This window comes from Protobothrops mucrosquamatus, unplaced genomic scaffold, assembly GCF_001527695.2.
Source record: "Protobothrops mucrosquamatus isolate PMUCROS unplaced genomic scaffold, P.Mucros_1.0 scaffold2151, whole genome shotgun sequence".
Taxonomy (NCBI): Eukaryota; Metazoa; Chordata; class Lepidosauria; order Squamata; family Viperidae; genus Protobothrops; species Protobothrops mucrosquamatus.
Genome location: NW_015388249.1, coordinates 45,232 through 64,406, shown reverse-complemented (window position 1 = coordinate 64,406; position 19,175 = coordinate 45,232). Strand labels below are relative to the sequence as shown.

Sequence of the window (19,175 nt, the reverse complement as noted above, 5' to 3'; positions counted from 1 at the left end):
GTGCTGTGCCCCGGCCTGAAGCCCGACTGGTATGGGTCTAGATAGACTGATTCATCCAGGTGTCCGGGGAATTGCTGCGCAACCACACTCTCAACAACCTTCGCCGCAAAGCGAAGGTTGGAGACCGGGCGATAGCTGGCCAACTCATCTGGGTCCAGGGAAGGCTTCTTGAGGAGGGGCCTCACGACGGCCTCCTTAAACTAGACATACCCAGCAACCGTTCCTTGTATGTTTTAGCCTCCAGTCCCCTGATCATCTTTGTTGCTCTTCTCTGTACTCTTTCTAGAGTCTCAACATCTTTTTTACATCATGGTAACCAAAACTGGATGCAGTATTCCAAGCGTGGCCTTACGGAGGCATTGTAAAGTGGTATTAACATATTAACAAAAAGATGATTCCACATTAAAAAATCATTTAGGGATTTTTTTCCTGACACCAAGATTGAAATGTTAATGATTTATGGATTTGCGTGTGCATAAGGGATGTGGGAAGAAAAGGTGTTTGCATATAACCTAATGCGAGTGAAGAATTATTAAATTTGTTTCTACATGTTTGTGATGAAGATCAGAAATCGCTTAAACGTTTTTTTTATTCTTCCTTTCTTTTTCTTTGCACTTTTATTCTTTACTAGCTGTACCCGGCCACGCGTTGCTGTGGCTCAGTCTGGTTAAATGGAAAAGAAGTGTGTTGCTTTTACGTCCAACAGATGGTGCTGTTTTTCAAAAAAAGCATGTTTTTACCTGTCACAGGTGTGACATCTATATAATAGTAGGTATATGTATATAAAAACATGCGCGTATTCGAATGCAACGTTGTGTCAAAATTTCAAAGCAATCAGTGAAGAACTTTCAGAGATTTAAGATTTTGAACAAACAAACATTTACATTTTTATTTATATAGATTATTTTTAATTTCTGAATTTAGTTTGCATTGTGTTTTACTACTGTTATTAAAATAATACTGAAACAAGCCAGTACAAAAGCATGATTTATTTCAACTTCTTATAACACATCACAGCCTGCCTGTAAATTTCAACCCTTAGTTTAAGCTGGGAAGCATCTGGTGTTCTATCTTCTCCTTTGTGACACAAATCTAGATTCACATTACATTTTCATAGGGATCTTTTGGTCTCATAATAGTTCAGTCCAGAGAGTTTTGTAGAAAAAGAAGCAGAGATGCAATTCATAACCTTCAACAGGACAAAAATGTTAACTCCCCCGATTCATCAGAATGTTATTTCTTTCCAACTTCTCCTAACAATAACTTAGCTATCAAAATTACAAATAAACTAACGGAAGCAGGAATAATATAGGTACATAAAACACTGAACTATACATATGCACTGCATTTACAAATCTGTTACAGTACAAGAAGTTTCTTCTTCCATGTAATTAATGTGGCTAAAGACTTTTTAAAATGAAACAAGCTTTTACCAAAATCTATTTTAAATATGAATAAAGAATCCATTATCTTCTATGAAGTAAATTATATGCAATGCTTATCAGCATTTATAGAATGTCTTTTCTGCTTAACTCTAACAACAGTGGTCCACTTAGCATTGGGTCACTCAGATTGCCTCATCCCTGGCTGGGAAACACTGTTCATTCACACAGATGATTTACGTTATCACCATTTTCCTTATGATGCACTTTTAATGAGTCCTTTTCCTCTTTGTGGGTATGAAATCTGAAAATAGAAGAAACACAATCATCATCCAATGAATCTGCTTATAGCTATGAACAAAAATAACTCTATATTCAAACTCTATTTTCCAATATTTTTTAAAGAAATATATGACCAATGACAACTATTTTCAATCAACATAAACTGCTGATTTTCTCATATGCATTAGTAAATGTAATAGTAGATATTTCATGTGCTTGGGGGGGGAACCAAATGATTACTTGTATAGCTGTATATAAACTCATTCTGAATCAATGCAATAAAAAATTACCTGTACACCCTAGCAATTCCCTAACAACTGTGTTCAGAACTATAGGGTTTGGGATCTTTGAAATAAAAGAAAAAATAGACTCCAAATCTTGACTCCATTTCTCCTCAAAACAATATATGATCTCTTAGTGATCTCTTTCTAGAAATTAACCAGATCTGACCCTGCTTAACTTTCTGTGATCAGTCTAGGCCAGCTATTTGCTTTCTCTTTGCTTTCTCTTTTACCCTTGATCAGGATATTGTTTACTGCTTGATTGTCTGGTGTTGGTCTGGAGCAAAATCCTGTTTATCTGGGTGTTGAATGTTGACAAGGAGATGTTCTGGTCTTTTTGTTTCCTTTTAGCTTTTTCATTAGCTCTTTTGAATGGTGTATAAATATTGCCTATCTCAGGGGTTCCCAGCCCCCAAACCATGGACTGGCACTGGGCTGTGGCCCATTAGGAACTGGGTCATGCAAGCGAGTGGGAGCCCCGTCTGCGCATGCACGGGATCAAGGCAGTGCATGAAAAAATATCTTCTGGCCTACAGAAAAACCACCCTCCACAGAACCGGTCCTTGATGCGCAAAAGGCTGGGGGCCGCTGGTCTATCTCTATGTGTCTGTTGATGGCTGATTTGTCTGGTGCCAAGTTTCCAGGAATTAACTAGTGTTTTTTGGATTTAGCTTGGTCTAGAACAGCTTGTTGAAAAATTGAGTTATTGAATAACTGAGGAATTACATTCCCTATGTATGAAGAAAGCATATAGTTCAACAGGTGAATGTTCTTCTCCAGTGTAATGTTTGAAAGGGGAACTTCTCAAATGGAAGAGAGAAGTGGCACCTAAGTGAGGACTATTCTTGTATCTGCTTGTGTAGGAGGTAGCTAAGAATGGTGAAGAGGAATGATTTTAGCAGACATCCCTTTTTTGTCAGAACTGTTGTGCAGAAGTGTACTACAACATACCTTCGTCACTTGAGTGATCATTTTCTTGTTCTTCATCACCATCATCATCTCCAATCACAGGCATATTTAGTCTCTCAGTATTTTCCTGTGCGGTCACTAGCAATGTTCCTGCAAGAAAAAAAAATTAAAAAGAAATTTTCATTTCAGCTCCACTGAAATTAAATTATATTTTTGATAGCCAATCTTATAGGAAAACCTTACATTGGAACAAGCAACATTTGAGGAACTGGGAACCATAATTCAGCCTCCAAATTTCCAAAAGCTGCAGGAATTTATCCAGTGATATCAAATGGTTAGGGTACAGTCAAGCAAGAGTGCTTGAAATTTTTGCTTCTTTTGAAAGATACATATTTATGTTTTTTTAACCACCTCAGTTACCAACTCTATGCAATATACAAAAGCAACAGCTATTATAACAATTATAAAATACAATAATATTTATAGATGAATACAACATCTGTAGTAACAGTTAATTGTAAAAATAATTATAATATTTCTAGGAGCACTCAATATTTCTATAGCACTCAAATCTGAAAGGCCTTCTAATCTAGAACAGACAACTTTCACAAGCAACATACAGACTATGCCTTTAGTTAACTTTCGAAGATCAGCAGTTGAGTCAGAAAGGTTATTCTGGTTTATCTCATAGCATGTATGTTCCATCTGTGCATTCAAAAAATACATAAATGATAGACATACTAGTATGCAAATATCCATAATTTCCTTCCCATATGTCCAGAACAAGAATCTAAAACCCCATGGCAAGGATATTGAGTTTGCACAACACACTAAGTGGCTTGGTTTACTCTGTCACCTGAACCCAGATAATAAATTCAACTGTAGCTACAAAGGATCACAATTCATATCTATAAACTGTTATTGAGTAACTTATGTAGATTCAATCTATCTTCTAAACCTGGATTAATGGTTTAAGCAGCCATTACATCCCCCTAAAAGAAAACAAGAAAATTTTCCCATAACAAAGAGTGCTCCTGTAATACTTTAGGGAGCGCACTGAAACTATGTACGGGTAGTACATATAAGGAACGTTGCTGGAATTGGGTATGTCTAGTTTAGTGAAGAGAAGGACGAGGGGGGACATGATAGCAGTGTTCCAATATCTCAGGGGCTGCCACAAAGAAGAGGGAGCCAAGCTATTTTCTAAAGCGCCTGAAGGCAGGACAAGAAGCAACAGATGGAAACTAATCAAGGAGAGAAGCAACCTAGAACTAAGAAGAAATTTCCTAACAGAACAATTAACCAGTGGAACAACCTGCCTCCAGAAGCGGTGAATGCTCCAACACTGGAAGTTTTTAAGAAGAGACTGGACAGCCATTTGTCTGAAATGGTATAGGACAGTGATGGCGAACCTTTTAAAGACTGAATGCCCAAACTGCAACCTAAACCCCACTTATTTATTGCCGGGTGCCAGGTGGATGTGGCCCACTGGGTGGGCGTGGCTGTGATGGTCCTGGCAGATTGGGTGGATGTGCCCAAGGTGGGCGGGGTCACCTCAATGTTGCTCGTGGGGAGGGATGCCTGTGGGGGGTGGGCAGGGTTGGGGGAGATCCAGGGGGTCTCTGGCAGGTGGTGCGATAGGCAGGAGGCTCATCCTGCGGGGTGAGGCAAGGCAGGGCGGGGATGCCATTGCCATGGGGCAAGGCAAGGCAAAGCAGGGGCCGGGGCGGCTGCTGCCTGACACCATCAGCCCCCGCACACAGAGGCCAGCGAGCGCATGGGGGCCGATGGTGTCCGTCAGCAGCCACAGCCTGCCGGCCCCTCGACCGGCACACTCTGGGGCTCCGCAACCCGCCGCCAGCAGTTCAAAGAAGCCACCTCTGAGCTGGATGGCCGGCCAACAGCTGAGGAGGCGATGCAGTGGGTCGTGCCTGGGAAAAGGAGAGCATGCGAGGCCAGGAGGGATGGGACGGGGGGAGGGAAACCAGCCGTGCCGGGATGCATCCAGCCACGTGGGACCTCGGCAAATTAGCAGGCAGCTGGTTGAAGAGGGACAGTTGCCATCTCCGGGGCATGGCACACGTGCCCACAGAGAGGGCTCTGAGTGCCACCTCTGGCACGCGTGCCATAGGTTTGCCACCACTGGTATAGGATTTCCTGCCTGAGCAGGGGGTTGGACTAGATGACCTCCAAGATCCCTTCCAACTTTATCATTATCATCATTATTATTACCTAGTCCTTTACTTAACAATGATTGCCAGTGACTGTTCAGAATCGCAATGGACCCCTCAAAAGGAACTTATGATCCATTTTCAAAATTCCGATGTCAACCTCTCCTGTTGTCAAGTAATCACATTTTGGGTGCTCAGCAACCGGTCTGTATTTATAGTCATTTGCAGCACTCCACAGTCACATTTTGCCAGAAACTGACATTTACTATTGATTTCTGGCAAAAAAAAAAAAAAAAAAGGCCCACAGCAAAAAAATAGATTCACTTGACAACTGCCACAAAAAAGGTCATAAAATGGGTCTGGTCATACAGTCACACGCTTTACAACCATCACAATTTACAACAATAATTGCCAGGCTCAATTATGGTCCTAACTCAAGGACTATCTGCAATCCATTTTACATGGGATTTCCCAAAAGACAATCTGGGGATTGTGGATCGAACAAAATGCAATCGGGAAGTTGTCAGATAATAAATGTTGAAGGTCTATACAGGATGTCTATTTGTCACAGAGCCAACTCATATGCTTAAATAAGTTACAACCTGATTACTTGAAGAAGGATCTCCCTTTGTATTGTCCTGCTTGGGACCTGAGAACCCTTGGATTAAATTCTTCCTATATCACAATTGCAAAATCCTTCCCACTGGACACGAGACTGTTACAAACAATGATTTACAGATGAACCGATTGTCTTTCATCAGACCTTTTCATCAGTTATGGGACTGTTATAAAATAAGATACAAACACACACACACTACTGGCAGATTGATTTATAAGACAAGAAAGAACATTCATGAATAATACATTTAAAAGTGACAAGCACGATGAAAGGCTCAGAAAGGACACATATCTATTTATTTTTATTTATTTACCACCCACCTTTATTATCAAACATTTACATCTCTTGTGTTATGGTACAGCATTCACAATGCACAGTGGTCCATCCCATTAGAGGGACCTACTGTATACACCAGGGGCATTGTAAAAATAGAAAAAGGATTTCCCCAGATTAATCCTACTATGCTAATTACCTCTGTTTTGCAGATGTTCTGCCTTCTTTGCCGTTGGTAAACATTTCCTGACCCTTCTATCCCTAGGCTGTCTCCCACGATTTGATCCCAATTCAGAAGATTCCAGCTTAACTTGGCGATGTCGTCTGGACTTTGAAGCCTAAATGGATTTTCAGCCAAAGAAAGTGCAACAAAAAATAAATTATCCAATGAAAACAGATTAATATTGCTCTGAAAGAGAAATATGTGCTCCAATGAATTTACATAAGATATTTAATTCTGCCACTATGTTGTAAACTGATCCTATGCCATGTTCATCAAGAGCATGTTTACAAAACTAAGTCATATGGCGTAGGTAGGTTTAAAAGTGCACCAATGGAAAAAATCCATTCTAACTATTAGGCTCTGCTATCTGCAATTGGGAATACAAGCTTGTATATTGTTATGGTACTGTTTCCAGGAAAGATGGGGAAAATTTCAGTTTCAAAGAGGAAACTTCTCCTCAACCACCAGAGCAGGGAGGCAGGGAATACTATGGGTCATCTTTCCTAAGGAAGTTCATCTAACAGGACCAAGGAGGGCCTTCTCCCTGGTGGCTCCCTCCCTGTGGAACATCATCCCATGGAAATAAGATTGGCTCCCACTCTAACACTCTTTTGCAAGGTCCTAAAGAGCTGGACCCCAGAGTGGGATGGAACCCATCAAGTGGCTTAGTTGATTGACTGATAGTTGTTGTGCAGGGATATTGATAGTTATTATTTTTATATTGGACTTTTATCTTTGTAAACCATCAGGAGTTACTGATAGTGAATTGGGCAGCCATAAAAACTTCTTAAATAAAATCATGGAATGAAGTGGTTGACTGCCTCTTCTCTCCATGGCAGTCCTCAACATACAACTGTAATTGAGCCTGGAATTACAGTTGTAAGTCATGGCAGTCATTAAGTCAGGATTAAGCTGTTAAAAGAAATTGTTTGTTGCCAACTTTATCTTTACATACTAAAAAAGCATGTTAAGGGTTATATCCAATGTTACATAAGCCCAGATTCTACTTATTAACAGGACATCTTGTTTAGCACTAATTTAATTTGTTTAACTGTTTCAAATTGCTTTTCTTACAGACACACTGAAACTAAGTTCAGTACTTATGTTCAGATAATTATGACCTTTAAGAGAGCCAGTGTAGTGTAGTGGTTAAAGCATAAAACTAGAAAGTGGGACACCGTGTATTCTAGTTCTGTCTTAGGCACAAAGACAACAGGGTGACCTTAAGCCAGTCATTTCCTCTTAGCCATAGGAAGAAAGCAATGGAAAACCACTCCCCAAAAAAACTTGCAAAGAAAATGTGTATGGAGATTCTCAGTCATCCGGATCATGGTTGTCTCAAAGGTGCTTTTTCATGAGGCAACTGGACTTTCTTTTTTTCTCTTTGAAGACGTTTTGCTTCTTGTCCAAGCAGCTTCTTCAGCTCTGACTGGATGGTGGGGAATGGAAGGATTTATATTCCTTGCAGACAGCTGGTCATTTGCATTCTTTAAGAGAGTTGTTGATGCCACCTGTGTCATCAGGGTCACCTCAGTAATGCAAATGAGTGTGAAGCCTTCTTGGAACTGTTGAAAGGATTGTGTTGTAGACTGAAGATAGATGATGTCGTATTCCTCCCCCTCTGATGAGAGAAGGCTGTTCAATTTTATTAGCTCCGTTAGTTGGCAACACCACCCATTACATCAACAATTCACACGACTTCACCAGCAAGGTTTGGTAATTAAAACTGGACTTAATTGAGACCATGGTTTCCTATGATGTGACTTCCCTCTTCACTTGCATTCCAACAACTGAAGCTGTCATGGTAGTGAAGAAACGACTGATATAAGACCACACTTCAAGTGACAGAACCAACCTCAGCCCAGACCACATATGTGCCATGCTGAACCTATGACTGACCACTATCTATTTTAAATACAGTGAAGGTTTTTATAGACAAAAACACGGCTGCACCATGGGTTCACCTGTGAACCCATTGTAGCCAATCTCTACATGGAAGAGGTAGAAACCAAAGCCTTCACAGGACTTTACCCATTCATTGGTATAGGTATGTGGACAATACTTGGGTCAAGATCAAAACACAGGAATTGGAAGCATTCACCAAACACATCAACTCGGTGGACAGATACATCAAATTCACATGTGAAGATGTTAAGGAAAATAGTCTAGCTTTCCTGGACTATGCAATATACATTAAGATAGAAGCTTTAACATTGAAATTTACAGAAAATCCCCACATACAGATCAATATTTTCATTTTGATTCTCATCACCCACTGGAGCACAAAATGGGAGTTATCAGAACCCTACACCACCGAGATGAAGGCCTGCCTACCAGCAAAGATGAGAAAGAAAAAGAACTAAAACACATCAAGGAAGCCCTCAGAACTTGCAGCTATCCCAAGTGGGCCTTCATCAAATCCCCAAAAAGACTCAGCACGAGCCCCTCCATAACAAAGAAGAAACAATAAACGAAACAACATTGTCATTTCATACACTGCAGGAATATTGGAAAAGCTCAAAAGGATCTTCAGCCAACACAACATATGTGTACACTTTAAACCCAAGAATACACTAAGGCAGAAGCTTGTCCACCCCAAGGACAAAACACCCAGATATAAACTGAGCAATGTACTATATGCAGTACCACGAGGGAAACGAAACAACTTCATAAATGTATGGCACAACATAGGAGAACAAACCCATCAGGACAAGATTCAGAAGACAAAGGCCACTCTTTCAAAGACAGCAAAGTCCAAATTTTGGGAAGAGAGGACCGTTGGTTTGAAAGAGGGGTCAAAGAGGCCATCTATGTCAAAATTGGAACAGCCTTCTGTCAGCAGAGGGGGAGGAATACGACATCATCTATCTTCAGTCTACAACACAGTCCTTTCAAGAGTTCCAAGAAGGCTCCACACCCATTTGCACTACTGAGGTGACACTGATGTCACAGGTGGCATCAACAACTCTCTTAAAGAATGCAAATGACCAGCTGTCTGCAAGGAATATAAATCCTTCCAATCCCCACCATCCAGTCAGAGCTGAAGAAGCTGCTTGGACGAGAAGTGAAACGTCTTCAAAGAGTAAAAAAGAAAGTCCGTGAAAAAGCACCTCTGGGACTTGCAAAGAAAACTACAGGGATATGTCCAGGGTGTCACTGGGAGTCAAAGACACAACCCCCCCCCCAAAAAAAAACAGCCTTTACTTACTTACCTGAGCAACTGAAGAATATGATCTGGATTTGATGTCAGCTAATGTTTTAGCTCTGCCAGATCCCTGAAAAGAGAAGATTGCCAATACAATTTGCACTACCTTTTTTCTTTCTTGACTTCTAATGTTTTAACAATTAATATCATGCACAAAAATTTGAAATAAATGGTAGAAATTTATCATTTTTCTTTGTAAATAAATTGCTGTTTCAAATATCTACTCAGCTCTGGGGGCAACAAGGATAGTAATCCAGTGATAATCCATCCCCACCCCACCCATCCGTCTCTTCTTGTATTTTTGGTTCTGTACTAAAGAGCTGAATTAGAAATGACTGCAAGGGACTTTTATAATTATATCCTACTAGGAATTCCTATAAAGAAATTAAGTATTCCACCATGATGAAGATGATTTCCTTACTTCAGACTCTTGGGAACAACCTTCTTTTCTATTCCTCATTTTGTCACCCACAGTAGATAAGGGCGATTCCTGAAAAAATGTAAATACTATTTAGATTCCAGAATGCATTAGATACACATCAGATTTGTATAGTCAAATCATCATATAGATGAAAGGTGACTTTCCTCTCCCAGCAATATCACAACAGGACACATGCATGTGCTCAAAAAGCTACAAACTGCTACTCCATTTAAATGGAAAACTAGTTCCAACATCATCCACCAGAAATTTCTTGCCTCATGAAGCAAGATTACGGCTGCCTCTTTCAACATGACTTTGCAACAAGTCTTTAAATATTAACAGTTTTGAGTTGCATCTATCTCAAAATACTTCAGAGAGACCTCGAAGACATATTTTTTTCACAGCACAGTACCTGTGCATTTGGTTTTTCTTGCCTAAATGTAGAACCTGACTTTTTTCACCATTGAATGTCATTTTGTTAGATAACATCCACTGTTCAAGTCTGTCAAGATAGTTCTGTATTTAAGCCTATTTACAGACCAATTTATAAAGAAAAATGAAATTATATACCATTTTCTTTTTCTGCCACTGTTGATAATCCAGAATGGTATCTTGGAACTTGGCTATGAAGTCATCTTTAATCAAACTGATAGCCTTATCTGGCTGACTTTGGTCCATAGAGATCAGACATTTCATTCTTTGGTAGTGCTCATGAATATTTTTTGTTTCCTTATAAGTAAAGCAGATAAAAAACAAAATTTCTTAATAACTCCATTAGTAAAAATTGAGATTGTTGTCATATTTTGTACTTCCTGCTCTTAATGTTTCATCCAAACAGAAAACATGATCAGTTCTGCATTCATATTGGAAATATATGCTGGTAAGACTAAGTTAAAGATTTGGATCTGTGTCAGATCACAGAATTGTTAGAAAAGAACTTGTTAACCAGAAGGTGCAGGTTATGAATGTGCCTTTAGGAATTAAAAGAGATTGTAATATCTTTTTATATAAAAAGGGATCTCCTTTGTTTTTATGTTCTTTAACTTTTGATCTCCTGGGGGAGATCAGATGGAGTTGGAGGTCTCTCAAAATTCAGGTAGTTTGTAAAAGGGGCCTGGCCTTGGATTTCAGCAAACAATCTGAGGGTCAAGCATCAGATATAATCCATACAAACTCTGGATTACATTCACAGGAAGATATTCGGATTATAAGGTGTTTTTTTTTAAATGTTACATTTCTCTGTAATGTTGAATATAGATAACATTGTTACAGTGATCCTGAATAGGACATAACCCAAAAATTATCATATTAGAGCAAGGTGTTAAGTATACCTCCAAGAAATTTTCATGGCAAACCATGGCAACACGATCAGTAGGATCTCTGAATTCCCTCTTCATCTCAGTATTTTCATGCATGTTCTTTTTAGTCCTAAATGAGAGCTAAAGAAGAGACAGTCATATCAGAATCAAAACAATAGGAAAAGCATGTATCTGAATCACCCAGCATGCATTAATTGAAATTTCAGGCCTTGTTTATGCCACAATAGCAGTAACTCTCAACAAATACCAGCATCAACCAAGGAGCTTCTTAATGAGGAGAAAACCAAGTGAAGCCAAGAAAAATGATTACATTCGAAACAACATACAAACTCTGTCACAATTACATATAATCCAAAGAACCACAGAAGACTTTTCTATCAGAATTAGATCTCACCAACCGAGCACCAAATATTTAGGTTCAGTTTTGCAGCAAGCAAAATTGAGGATTATGAGAAAAGCCAATCATTGTGGAAACAACAAGCATTCTAAAACAGCTTGTCAGCTCAACCTTTCTAATATATTAACTGAAGAAACATTTCTATCAGAAAGAAAATAGGATATGTGCTAGAAAATCTGCATTTTTCTCATTCTCCTGTGATGCTTGGATATTTCAGGATAGAGAATAGGAAGTAGGATACCATACTGAAACAAACACAACTTTGTTAGCTGAATGATAAGAAGACCACCCATTCAGCCAGAAAAGAGAGAGGGTACAATGGGTACTTCTGTTAATGTGGTTTTAATAACTCACAAATTTGGGCATTGCTGTGAAATAGAATGCTTTGTCCATCCGAAGGTTCCTGAAGATATATGCTGCATCATAGTGCTGTGCATCTAAAAGTTCCTGCTTGAATTTACTGACTTCAGCCCAATCTTTAAGTGCAACCCTAATCTGAAATGCAAAACAAACAAAAGTGTCTTCAAACAAGTCAGCATCATACCCTGAAGTGTGAAGTAATTAAACAACCTATGTGGCTAACTAAATGGATATTACAAAGGATGTCAGCACAATTGGATATCTAAATCACCTAGCTCTAACTGAAGCAAGAAACTGGAGTGCTTTAGTTTATTCAAAATGCAGGGAGTGGGGGTTTACATGGCCTTCTTACAATTAATTCCCAGAATATTTAACAGTAGGAGATAGAAAATTATTTCTAGACTTCATTATTACATGATAGTTTTCAGGTTAAAAGGAAAAAAAATCTCCCTTGAGTTTGACTCCTGACGATTACATAAACACATCCATGTTATTTTCTTGGCAACCACACAGAAGTAATTTGCTTGTTATGGGATTTTTAAAAAATCTCATACACTAGCCTATGGCCTCGGGTGGTTTGCTATCCCAATAACAGCTCTAAAGTATCTCAATACTTTTTAAATTAATGACAGTTTATATGTACACATTTCTACATGCTGCTTTTTAAGTTTATCTAATATGTTTAATGTATATTGCCACTCTTTAACAGTCCTGTAAAGAAGTCCATTTTTAACCCTGTATAACACAGACCGCTCTGAGATAAAAAAAATCAGAGCATACTATTTACTAGGTCACTGTTCACCATTCACCTTCATACCTTTTATAGTAAATAAAATTTCAACTCCCCAATACTGAAGATCAGTTACAGCATAAGATTACTGGACAAATGTAGAGGACAATGAATTAAAAGCAGTTTAAGTTTACCTTTTGTTTTGGTTTACATAGTTGTGTGTTGTACAAACCATACAGAAGATAAAGAGCACCAACTCGGATCTGGAAAGTGTAAGGAGGCAAAAAGTAGGGCCATACCAGGGCTAAAGCTTCTTTAGTGAACTTGATTTGCTCTGGAGTCCTTATTTTACCACTAGACAAAAGATCAACACAAAAATAAAAAAATACAATATTTATCAACCTCAACCAAAATGTAAGATCTTAGTCCCAGAAGAAATTAATTATCCATCTACATCAAGAGGAAAAGATTGAAATATGCCATTTGTTTTTCTATCAAATATGCACAAGTTCTGCTATAAATGTTATTCATTTGTTTATTGCACTCACAACTGGAACATTTATAGAATAAAAAGTAGAACAAATTACATTTCTCTATACAAGATGCTTGGAACAGGTAATCACTTTATTTGAACTTATTAATCAAGTATTATTTAAAGCAGGAGTATACTTTTTAAGAACAATTGTTTTTTCTTCAGTCATAACTATCTGTAGAAGTCTGTATCTGTCCTGTTTAGTTGTTGTACCAAATCAGCAACCAAACTATCCATCTTTTCTCTCCGGTTTTCTATATTTAATACTCTAACATATCTAAATAATAGAATATTAAGAATTTAAGTGTATAAATATAATTCGATTAAAATAACAAATTGTATCAAGACATGATACCAGTGTTCCAATATTTGATTTAAGTATATAAATATAATTCGATTAAAATAACAAATTGTATCAAGACATGATACCAGTGTTCCAATATTTGAGGGGCTGTCACAGAGAGGAGGGGGTCAACCTATTTTCAAAGCACCTGAAGGCCAGACAAGTAATAACAGATGGAAAGTGATCAAGGAGGGATTCAAGCTGGAAATAAGGAGAAATTTTTTGACAGTGAGAACAATCAACAAATGGAACAGTTTGCCTCCAGATGTAGTGGGAGTTTCATCACTGGAGGCTTTCAAGAAGACACTGGACTGCCATCTGTCAGAAATGGTGTAAGGCAGAGGTCCTCAACCTTTTGGGCACCAGGGATTGGTTCCGTGGACACAGGTGTTTCCGCGGACCAAAGGGGGCATGGTTTTGTGTGCTGCCTGCATCCCGCAGATGGGGCTTTGCTTGTTTGTGTAGACCGGTTGCTGGCATGCTGTGGCATGGACCAGGGGTTGGGGGCCCCTGGTGTAGAGTCTCCTGCTTAGGCGGTGGCGGCGGGGGGGTTGGACTAGATCAGGGGTCCCCAACCCCCGGTCCATGGACCAGCACCAGTCCGTGGCATGCCAGCAACCGGTCTGCACAAATAAGGAAGCCCATCTACGGGATGCAGGCAGCACACAAAATCATGCATCCTCCAATCCACAGAAAACCCTATCTCCACGGAGCCAGTCCCTGGTGCCCAAAAGGTTGGGGACCTCTGGACTTGATGGCCTTACAAGGTCCCTTCCAACTCTGTTATTCTATTCTAAGATGTATACTAACACAATAAAAAGAAAAAAATGTGGAAATATGGAAAAAAAATAAACCTGCAGAGGACTCAACTGCCAGAATGCCAAACCAACATCCATCATATCAGGAAGTTCTCCAAGTTGCATCCCAATGCATCTAAATGGAGGGCTGCTCCAAACATATAACCTTTTCCATCCTGACAATTTTTCTCATCCCTAACCAGCATATTCAGTGACTAGGGAACGTGCAACTAAAACTATATAAAAAAAAGTGCAGGAAGATTTCCCAACTATTTTTCTACAGTGAATAAGAAGAACACAAAGGCGGGGGGGGGAGTGAAAAAGCGCGGGGGAAGGCAGAGAGAATTCAACCGTGATCAAAATAAACTTTTCACAAGCCTGCCACAGGGTCAGGACTCACAGATGGACCGTCCCAGCGCCGCTCTCTCTCTCTCCTGGAGCGAGGGACTTGAAACCACAAGGGGTGACAACCAACAGTTACTCACTAAAAAATGGTGTGAAAGCGGTTCTGCCTCCAAAGCAAAGCGAAATCTTCAAAGCGGACGCTCTCGGCTTGCTGGAACCGAGTAAGCAACGCCTCGCAGTCCGTCCTCAGCCCGGGCCACCCGTTCATGATCTACGACGATCGGCCGGGGCGGAGAACCCCGCGTACGACCACCACCCCGACTGCGCACGCGCAAACAACTACGCCTTGCCGAATGGGCGGGATTCTACTTAACCCGTTCTCCGGCCAAGGTAAGAGAACTTCGAATCTGCTTAACACGGACTCACAACGCGCCGCCTTCGAAAGGGTTCGTTCCATTTGGGGGCGGAGGAAAAGAATCAGACCAATCCAGGCTACTTTGGGTTCTTCGCTCCGCTTTTTTTTAAAAAACTGACGTCACCATCCTGGAAGGCGGAGTGAGCGTCGTTTTATTTTTTTTTGTCTTGGAATCGGAATGAATGAAGGGTCCTGGGGAGATATCAATTACTGGTTTTCCCTGCTGCAGTGTTATTCATTTATTTAAGATATATTTATTTTACCGATAAAAGAATATGTATAGCTCAGGGATGAAATGAGGGGTCCTTGATGCTCTCTGAGCTTGGTCGTCTTCTTGCAGACGTTTCATTACCCACAGCAACAACCAAGCTCAGAGCATCATATATTTATGTCTTCGTACCGCTGTAATGGTGGTCTTCTAATATTATGTGAAAGCATCGGAGTCTCCTTCCTGCTTCTCGCGCATCGGTAATTATGTGTCTGGTCCAGGCTGTACATGTAGCAAAGCTGAACAGCCAATGTCCAATAATAAGAAATCCCCCCCTCCCAGTAATAAAAGAGAAAGAGAGAGAAGCACTACCTGAACATTACTCGTGTTTTTCCAGTCCCCCCTCTGACTGGTCTGTTTTGCCAAATTAGAATTTGAACTGTCAGCGGAGGGGGAGTGTATTTGTGTTTGGGCGTGTGCATGCACACAAAACCAGTGTCGTTATTTTCTGAAGGGGTGGGAAAACAACCTAGGTAGAGTAATACTGGTTTGTTTGTTTTTTAAGCGTCTACTCTAAACGCAAAAGGAATAATTATTTCTTTTTCCTCTCTGTTTTGAAATCTATTTTGATTGGATTTAGAGTCATAAAAAAATTGTTATGGTCTTTTTTTAATTATATGCCACAAAGACGTGGGCAATTTCTCATCAAGTGTAATAAATAAGGTTGGAAGTCCTCACATATTATTTAATCGACCGCTTAATGATTTCCTTAATAAGTGTCAACCACCTATTAAAAAAAACTTCTGTAATTCCACATCTTCACAATAATTTCATTCACATAACGTACTATAACCAAACAGTATATAATAAATATTAATTAAATATATTGATTATCTGCTCTCTTACCAGTATGGAGTGAATAATATTTAAACTTTGCTCTCATTTTTTCAGGACTAGTATTTACAAACTATCACAGATTGATTTAACAGTAACCTTAAATAAAAGTTACATAACAACATTACTTTTCATAAGCTCATCTTTTACTTCTTTATATATCCTAACTATCCCTCCCCCCTTTTTCTCTGTCTTTCTTCTCCTTATATCTCTTCAGGTTATTAGCTTTTTGTCTTTCTTGTAAAATTATCCACAAATACTTTACCTCGTAACATCTAATCACATATTGTTTCTATGACAGTCCTTCAAAAATTAATGTAAAGCATTCTGCCTAATGGAAAATTATAGATTGGGTTCAATCTGCAGTACCAATAAATCCTGAACAAGCTCACTTAGTAAGAGAATATTCTGTCCTGCTACTTCATTCTATACAGTGCCCCTTGCCGAAAAATACATAGCTCAGTCAAGAACTATCTTTTCTGATACAGAGAGGAAGGGTGGGGAGGGTGGGAAATACTTCCTGGCTCTGTCTAGAGTGCTGAGCTGCACGTACAGTGGGCGTGGCCCCACTGAGCGGATTGGCTGGGAGCATCCGGAACATTCTCTCATTTGCATCTCCTTCCCGCATCTGGGAGAAGCATCCTCAGCTGAAACTAGACCAGCACAGCACAGCAATTTCCAATAGACGTTGTGATGTGAGTTATTTAAGAGAACGTTTTGGGCAAACTGGTAAGTATAATGGATTATTGGAGATTGGAAATGCTTTGACAATAGTGAAGTACTGAAATTGGAAAGTTTGTGTTTTTTTAAATAACTGTACATATAAGTGGCTTTAGGAAGCCTAGAATTGATAAAAAGCGGGAGATAATTGGATGAGGCATAAAGCTATTGTTAATCATTATGAAAGTTGAAGGAAACCTTCAAGAAATAAATCCAGTTGGCCTCCCCCTCCCCTTCTTGTTCCTCTTCCTCTTCCTTTCTTCCTTCCTTCTCCTCTTCCTCCTCCTCCTCCTCCTCCTCCTCGCACTTTTATCCATCTATTGAGTTTTTTCCAAGAACCTGAGATAGGCAGATGTTGTTGTTAAAGATATTGTCGCAAGATGTAAGCTGTTCTGTGTAAAACTGCCTTTTGCAATTGATTGATGGTGATTTGTTTTAATGCCTATGGTATTCAAGTGGTGCTCTAATTGTTTTGGGATGCACCCAAGGAACCTATTACTGTTGGTACTATCTTTGCTTTCTTTTGTTCTATCTTTGCTTTCTTTTCTTCTGTTCTGCTGACTCCAGGTACTGCCACACCCACAATCCAGACTTTTTTGTCTTTCTTATCAACAATTGTTAACTCTGGGATGTTATGTGGCAGGTGCTTGTCTGTTTGAATTCTAAAGTCCCAGAGCACTTTAGCATCTTCATTATCCATTGTTTTGTCTATTTTGTGATCTCACCAATTCTCACTTGCAGGCAAATGGTATATTTTTGCAGATATTCCGATGCATTATTATTGCTACTTTGTCATGCTGTTGTTTGTAGTCAGTCTGTGCAATCTTGCAGCAGCTAACTAGGTGGTTCACTGTTTTTTCAGTTTCTTTGCAGAGGTGACATTTGCTTTCTGTTGCTATCTTCTCAATTCTGACTTTGTACTCATTTGTTCTTAAGCTTGGTCTTGTATTGTTATTTTCAACTCAAGATGGGAAACATACCTAGTATTCCTGCATCTTGCTTTCCTGGATTTGATTGGCAAGATATAGAACCAAGTTGCTAGATTAAATTTCCTTCTGTCTGACCAATTATGTCTTATAATTTGGCTGCCCTCCATCCCCATCCTAATCCAGCTTTTGTACATACTACAAGGATCCTATTACATTGCCCCTCTACCCCTGAGGCACTACGCATGGAGGAACAGGTATTTGTAGGGATTAGTAGTTGCAGAATATACTGAAAAGCTACAGTTCTTTTTTACATCTGGACATCTTCTCTAGGTGAGGGAACCAATCTTCTTTCATTTCAACAGTTTTAAATTTTAGCTATTATTATTGGTTTTGATGGTAGCATTAGACAAGTTCCTCTGCTGTCTTGAATTAAAACTGCAGTTTTCATGTAGTGTTTCTCAAAGTTTAATAGGAAATCTGTATTTGGAGATGAAGGAACTAATAAAATACTTTGTTAGTTGGTGGTTTGTGAGTTCACTAAAAAATAAAGATGGCATTTCTAGATAAGATCATTTCAAAAAGAAATATGTTCCACATTGTTTACAAATTACACAGGGTAAGACATTCCTATTATATCAAACTGTATACCGCTTTCTTTTCAGAAGGTAAAAAACATTTAAAACATGTTAACATTTAAAAGCAGCAGCCGCCGCCAAAAGTCAGGACCACTGAAGGTCAGTGGCTGAGACCAAGGAGCTGAAACATAAAACCAGGGTAAAACAACAGTCCTGCATTCCCTAGGAATAGCAGGCTACCTGACTCCCCTTACTCATCACCACCACGATACTCAGGCTTGCCTCCACTCTTGTACTGGGAGCCCCAGCTCAAAATTAAGGCCCCCAATTCCCAAAATCAGAAATCTTCCACTGATTTCTGCAACCATTCTTGAGCAGGGAAGCCAAGCATCCAAAGCACATTAGCCTCACTAGCTCTCAGCATCATCAGGATACCTAGCTAACTACCATGGCTCTACAAAACATACACACACTGCAACACACATATACATACTAATACTCGCTAATACAGGAACTCTCCCTTGCTGCTCCCACCAGCTGCTAGAAGGCTCCCATTCTCTCTCTCTCTCTCTCTCTCTCTCTCTCTCTCTCTCTCTCTCTCTCACTCTCTCTCTCTCTCTCTCTCTCTCTCTCACACACACACACACACACACACACACTCACACTCCTATTCTTCTCTGGTTCTCACCCAGGAGGAATCAGTCTTCTATAGTGGGTCTAGCAGATGGATCATGTCCTCTTCCTTATTCTCAGGGTTATCCAGGGAAGATGAAGTAGCCTCAATGAGAAAAGGGGAGTCCACAATACTCTGCCACTCTATCCCTCCCCCCCCCCGCCTCTGCTCT

General features: G+C 39.7%; 1 protein-coding gene across 1 annotated transcript; it reads right to left on the bottom strand.

The window, feature by feature from the left end:
- Positions 1-974: 974 nt before the first annotated feature.
- Positions 975-14,907, bottom strand: SNAPC1 (small nuclear RNA activating complex polypeptide 1). Its single transcript, XM_015824185.2, has 10 exons — positions 14,730-14,907; positions 12,767-12,926; positions 11,837-11,977; positions 11,098-11,205; positions 10,337-10,495; positions 9,767-9,835; positions 9,353-9,415; positions 6,117-6,255; positions 2,897-3,004; positions 975-1,686 (listed from the first exon to the last, which is right to left on the bottom strand). The coding sequence occupies exons 1-10, from the start codon at positions 14,855-14,857 to the stop codon at positions 1,652-1,654; spliced, it is 1,110 nt and encodes a 369-aa protein (XP_015679671.1). The 5' UTR covers positions 14,858-14,907; the 3' UTR covers positions 975-1,651.
- Positions 14,908-19,175: the final 4,268 nt, after the last annotated feature.

Bases quoted from the DNA above. Each gene is read 5' to 3' on its own strand.
- SNAPC1 (XM_015824185.2), bottom strand. From the start codon at position 14,857: ATGAACGGGTGGCCCGGGCTGAGGACGGACTGCGAGGCGTTGCTTACT. The intron at 11,206-11,836 runs GTGAGTTATTAA...TCTCTTCTTTAG, and splicing joins TCACAGCAATGCCCAAATTT to CTCTCATTTAGGACTAAAAA. The intron at 3,005-6,116 runs GTAATTAGCATA...TTTTTCTTGCAG, and splicing joins AGAACATCTGCAAAACAGAG to GAACATTGCTAGTGACCGCA.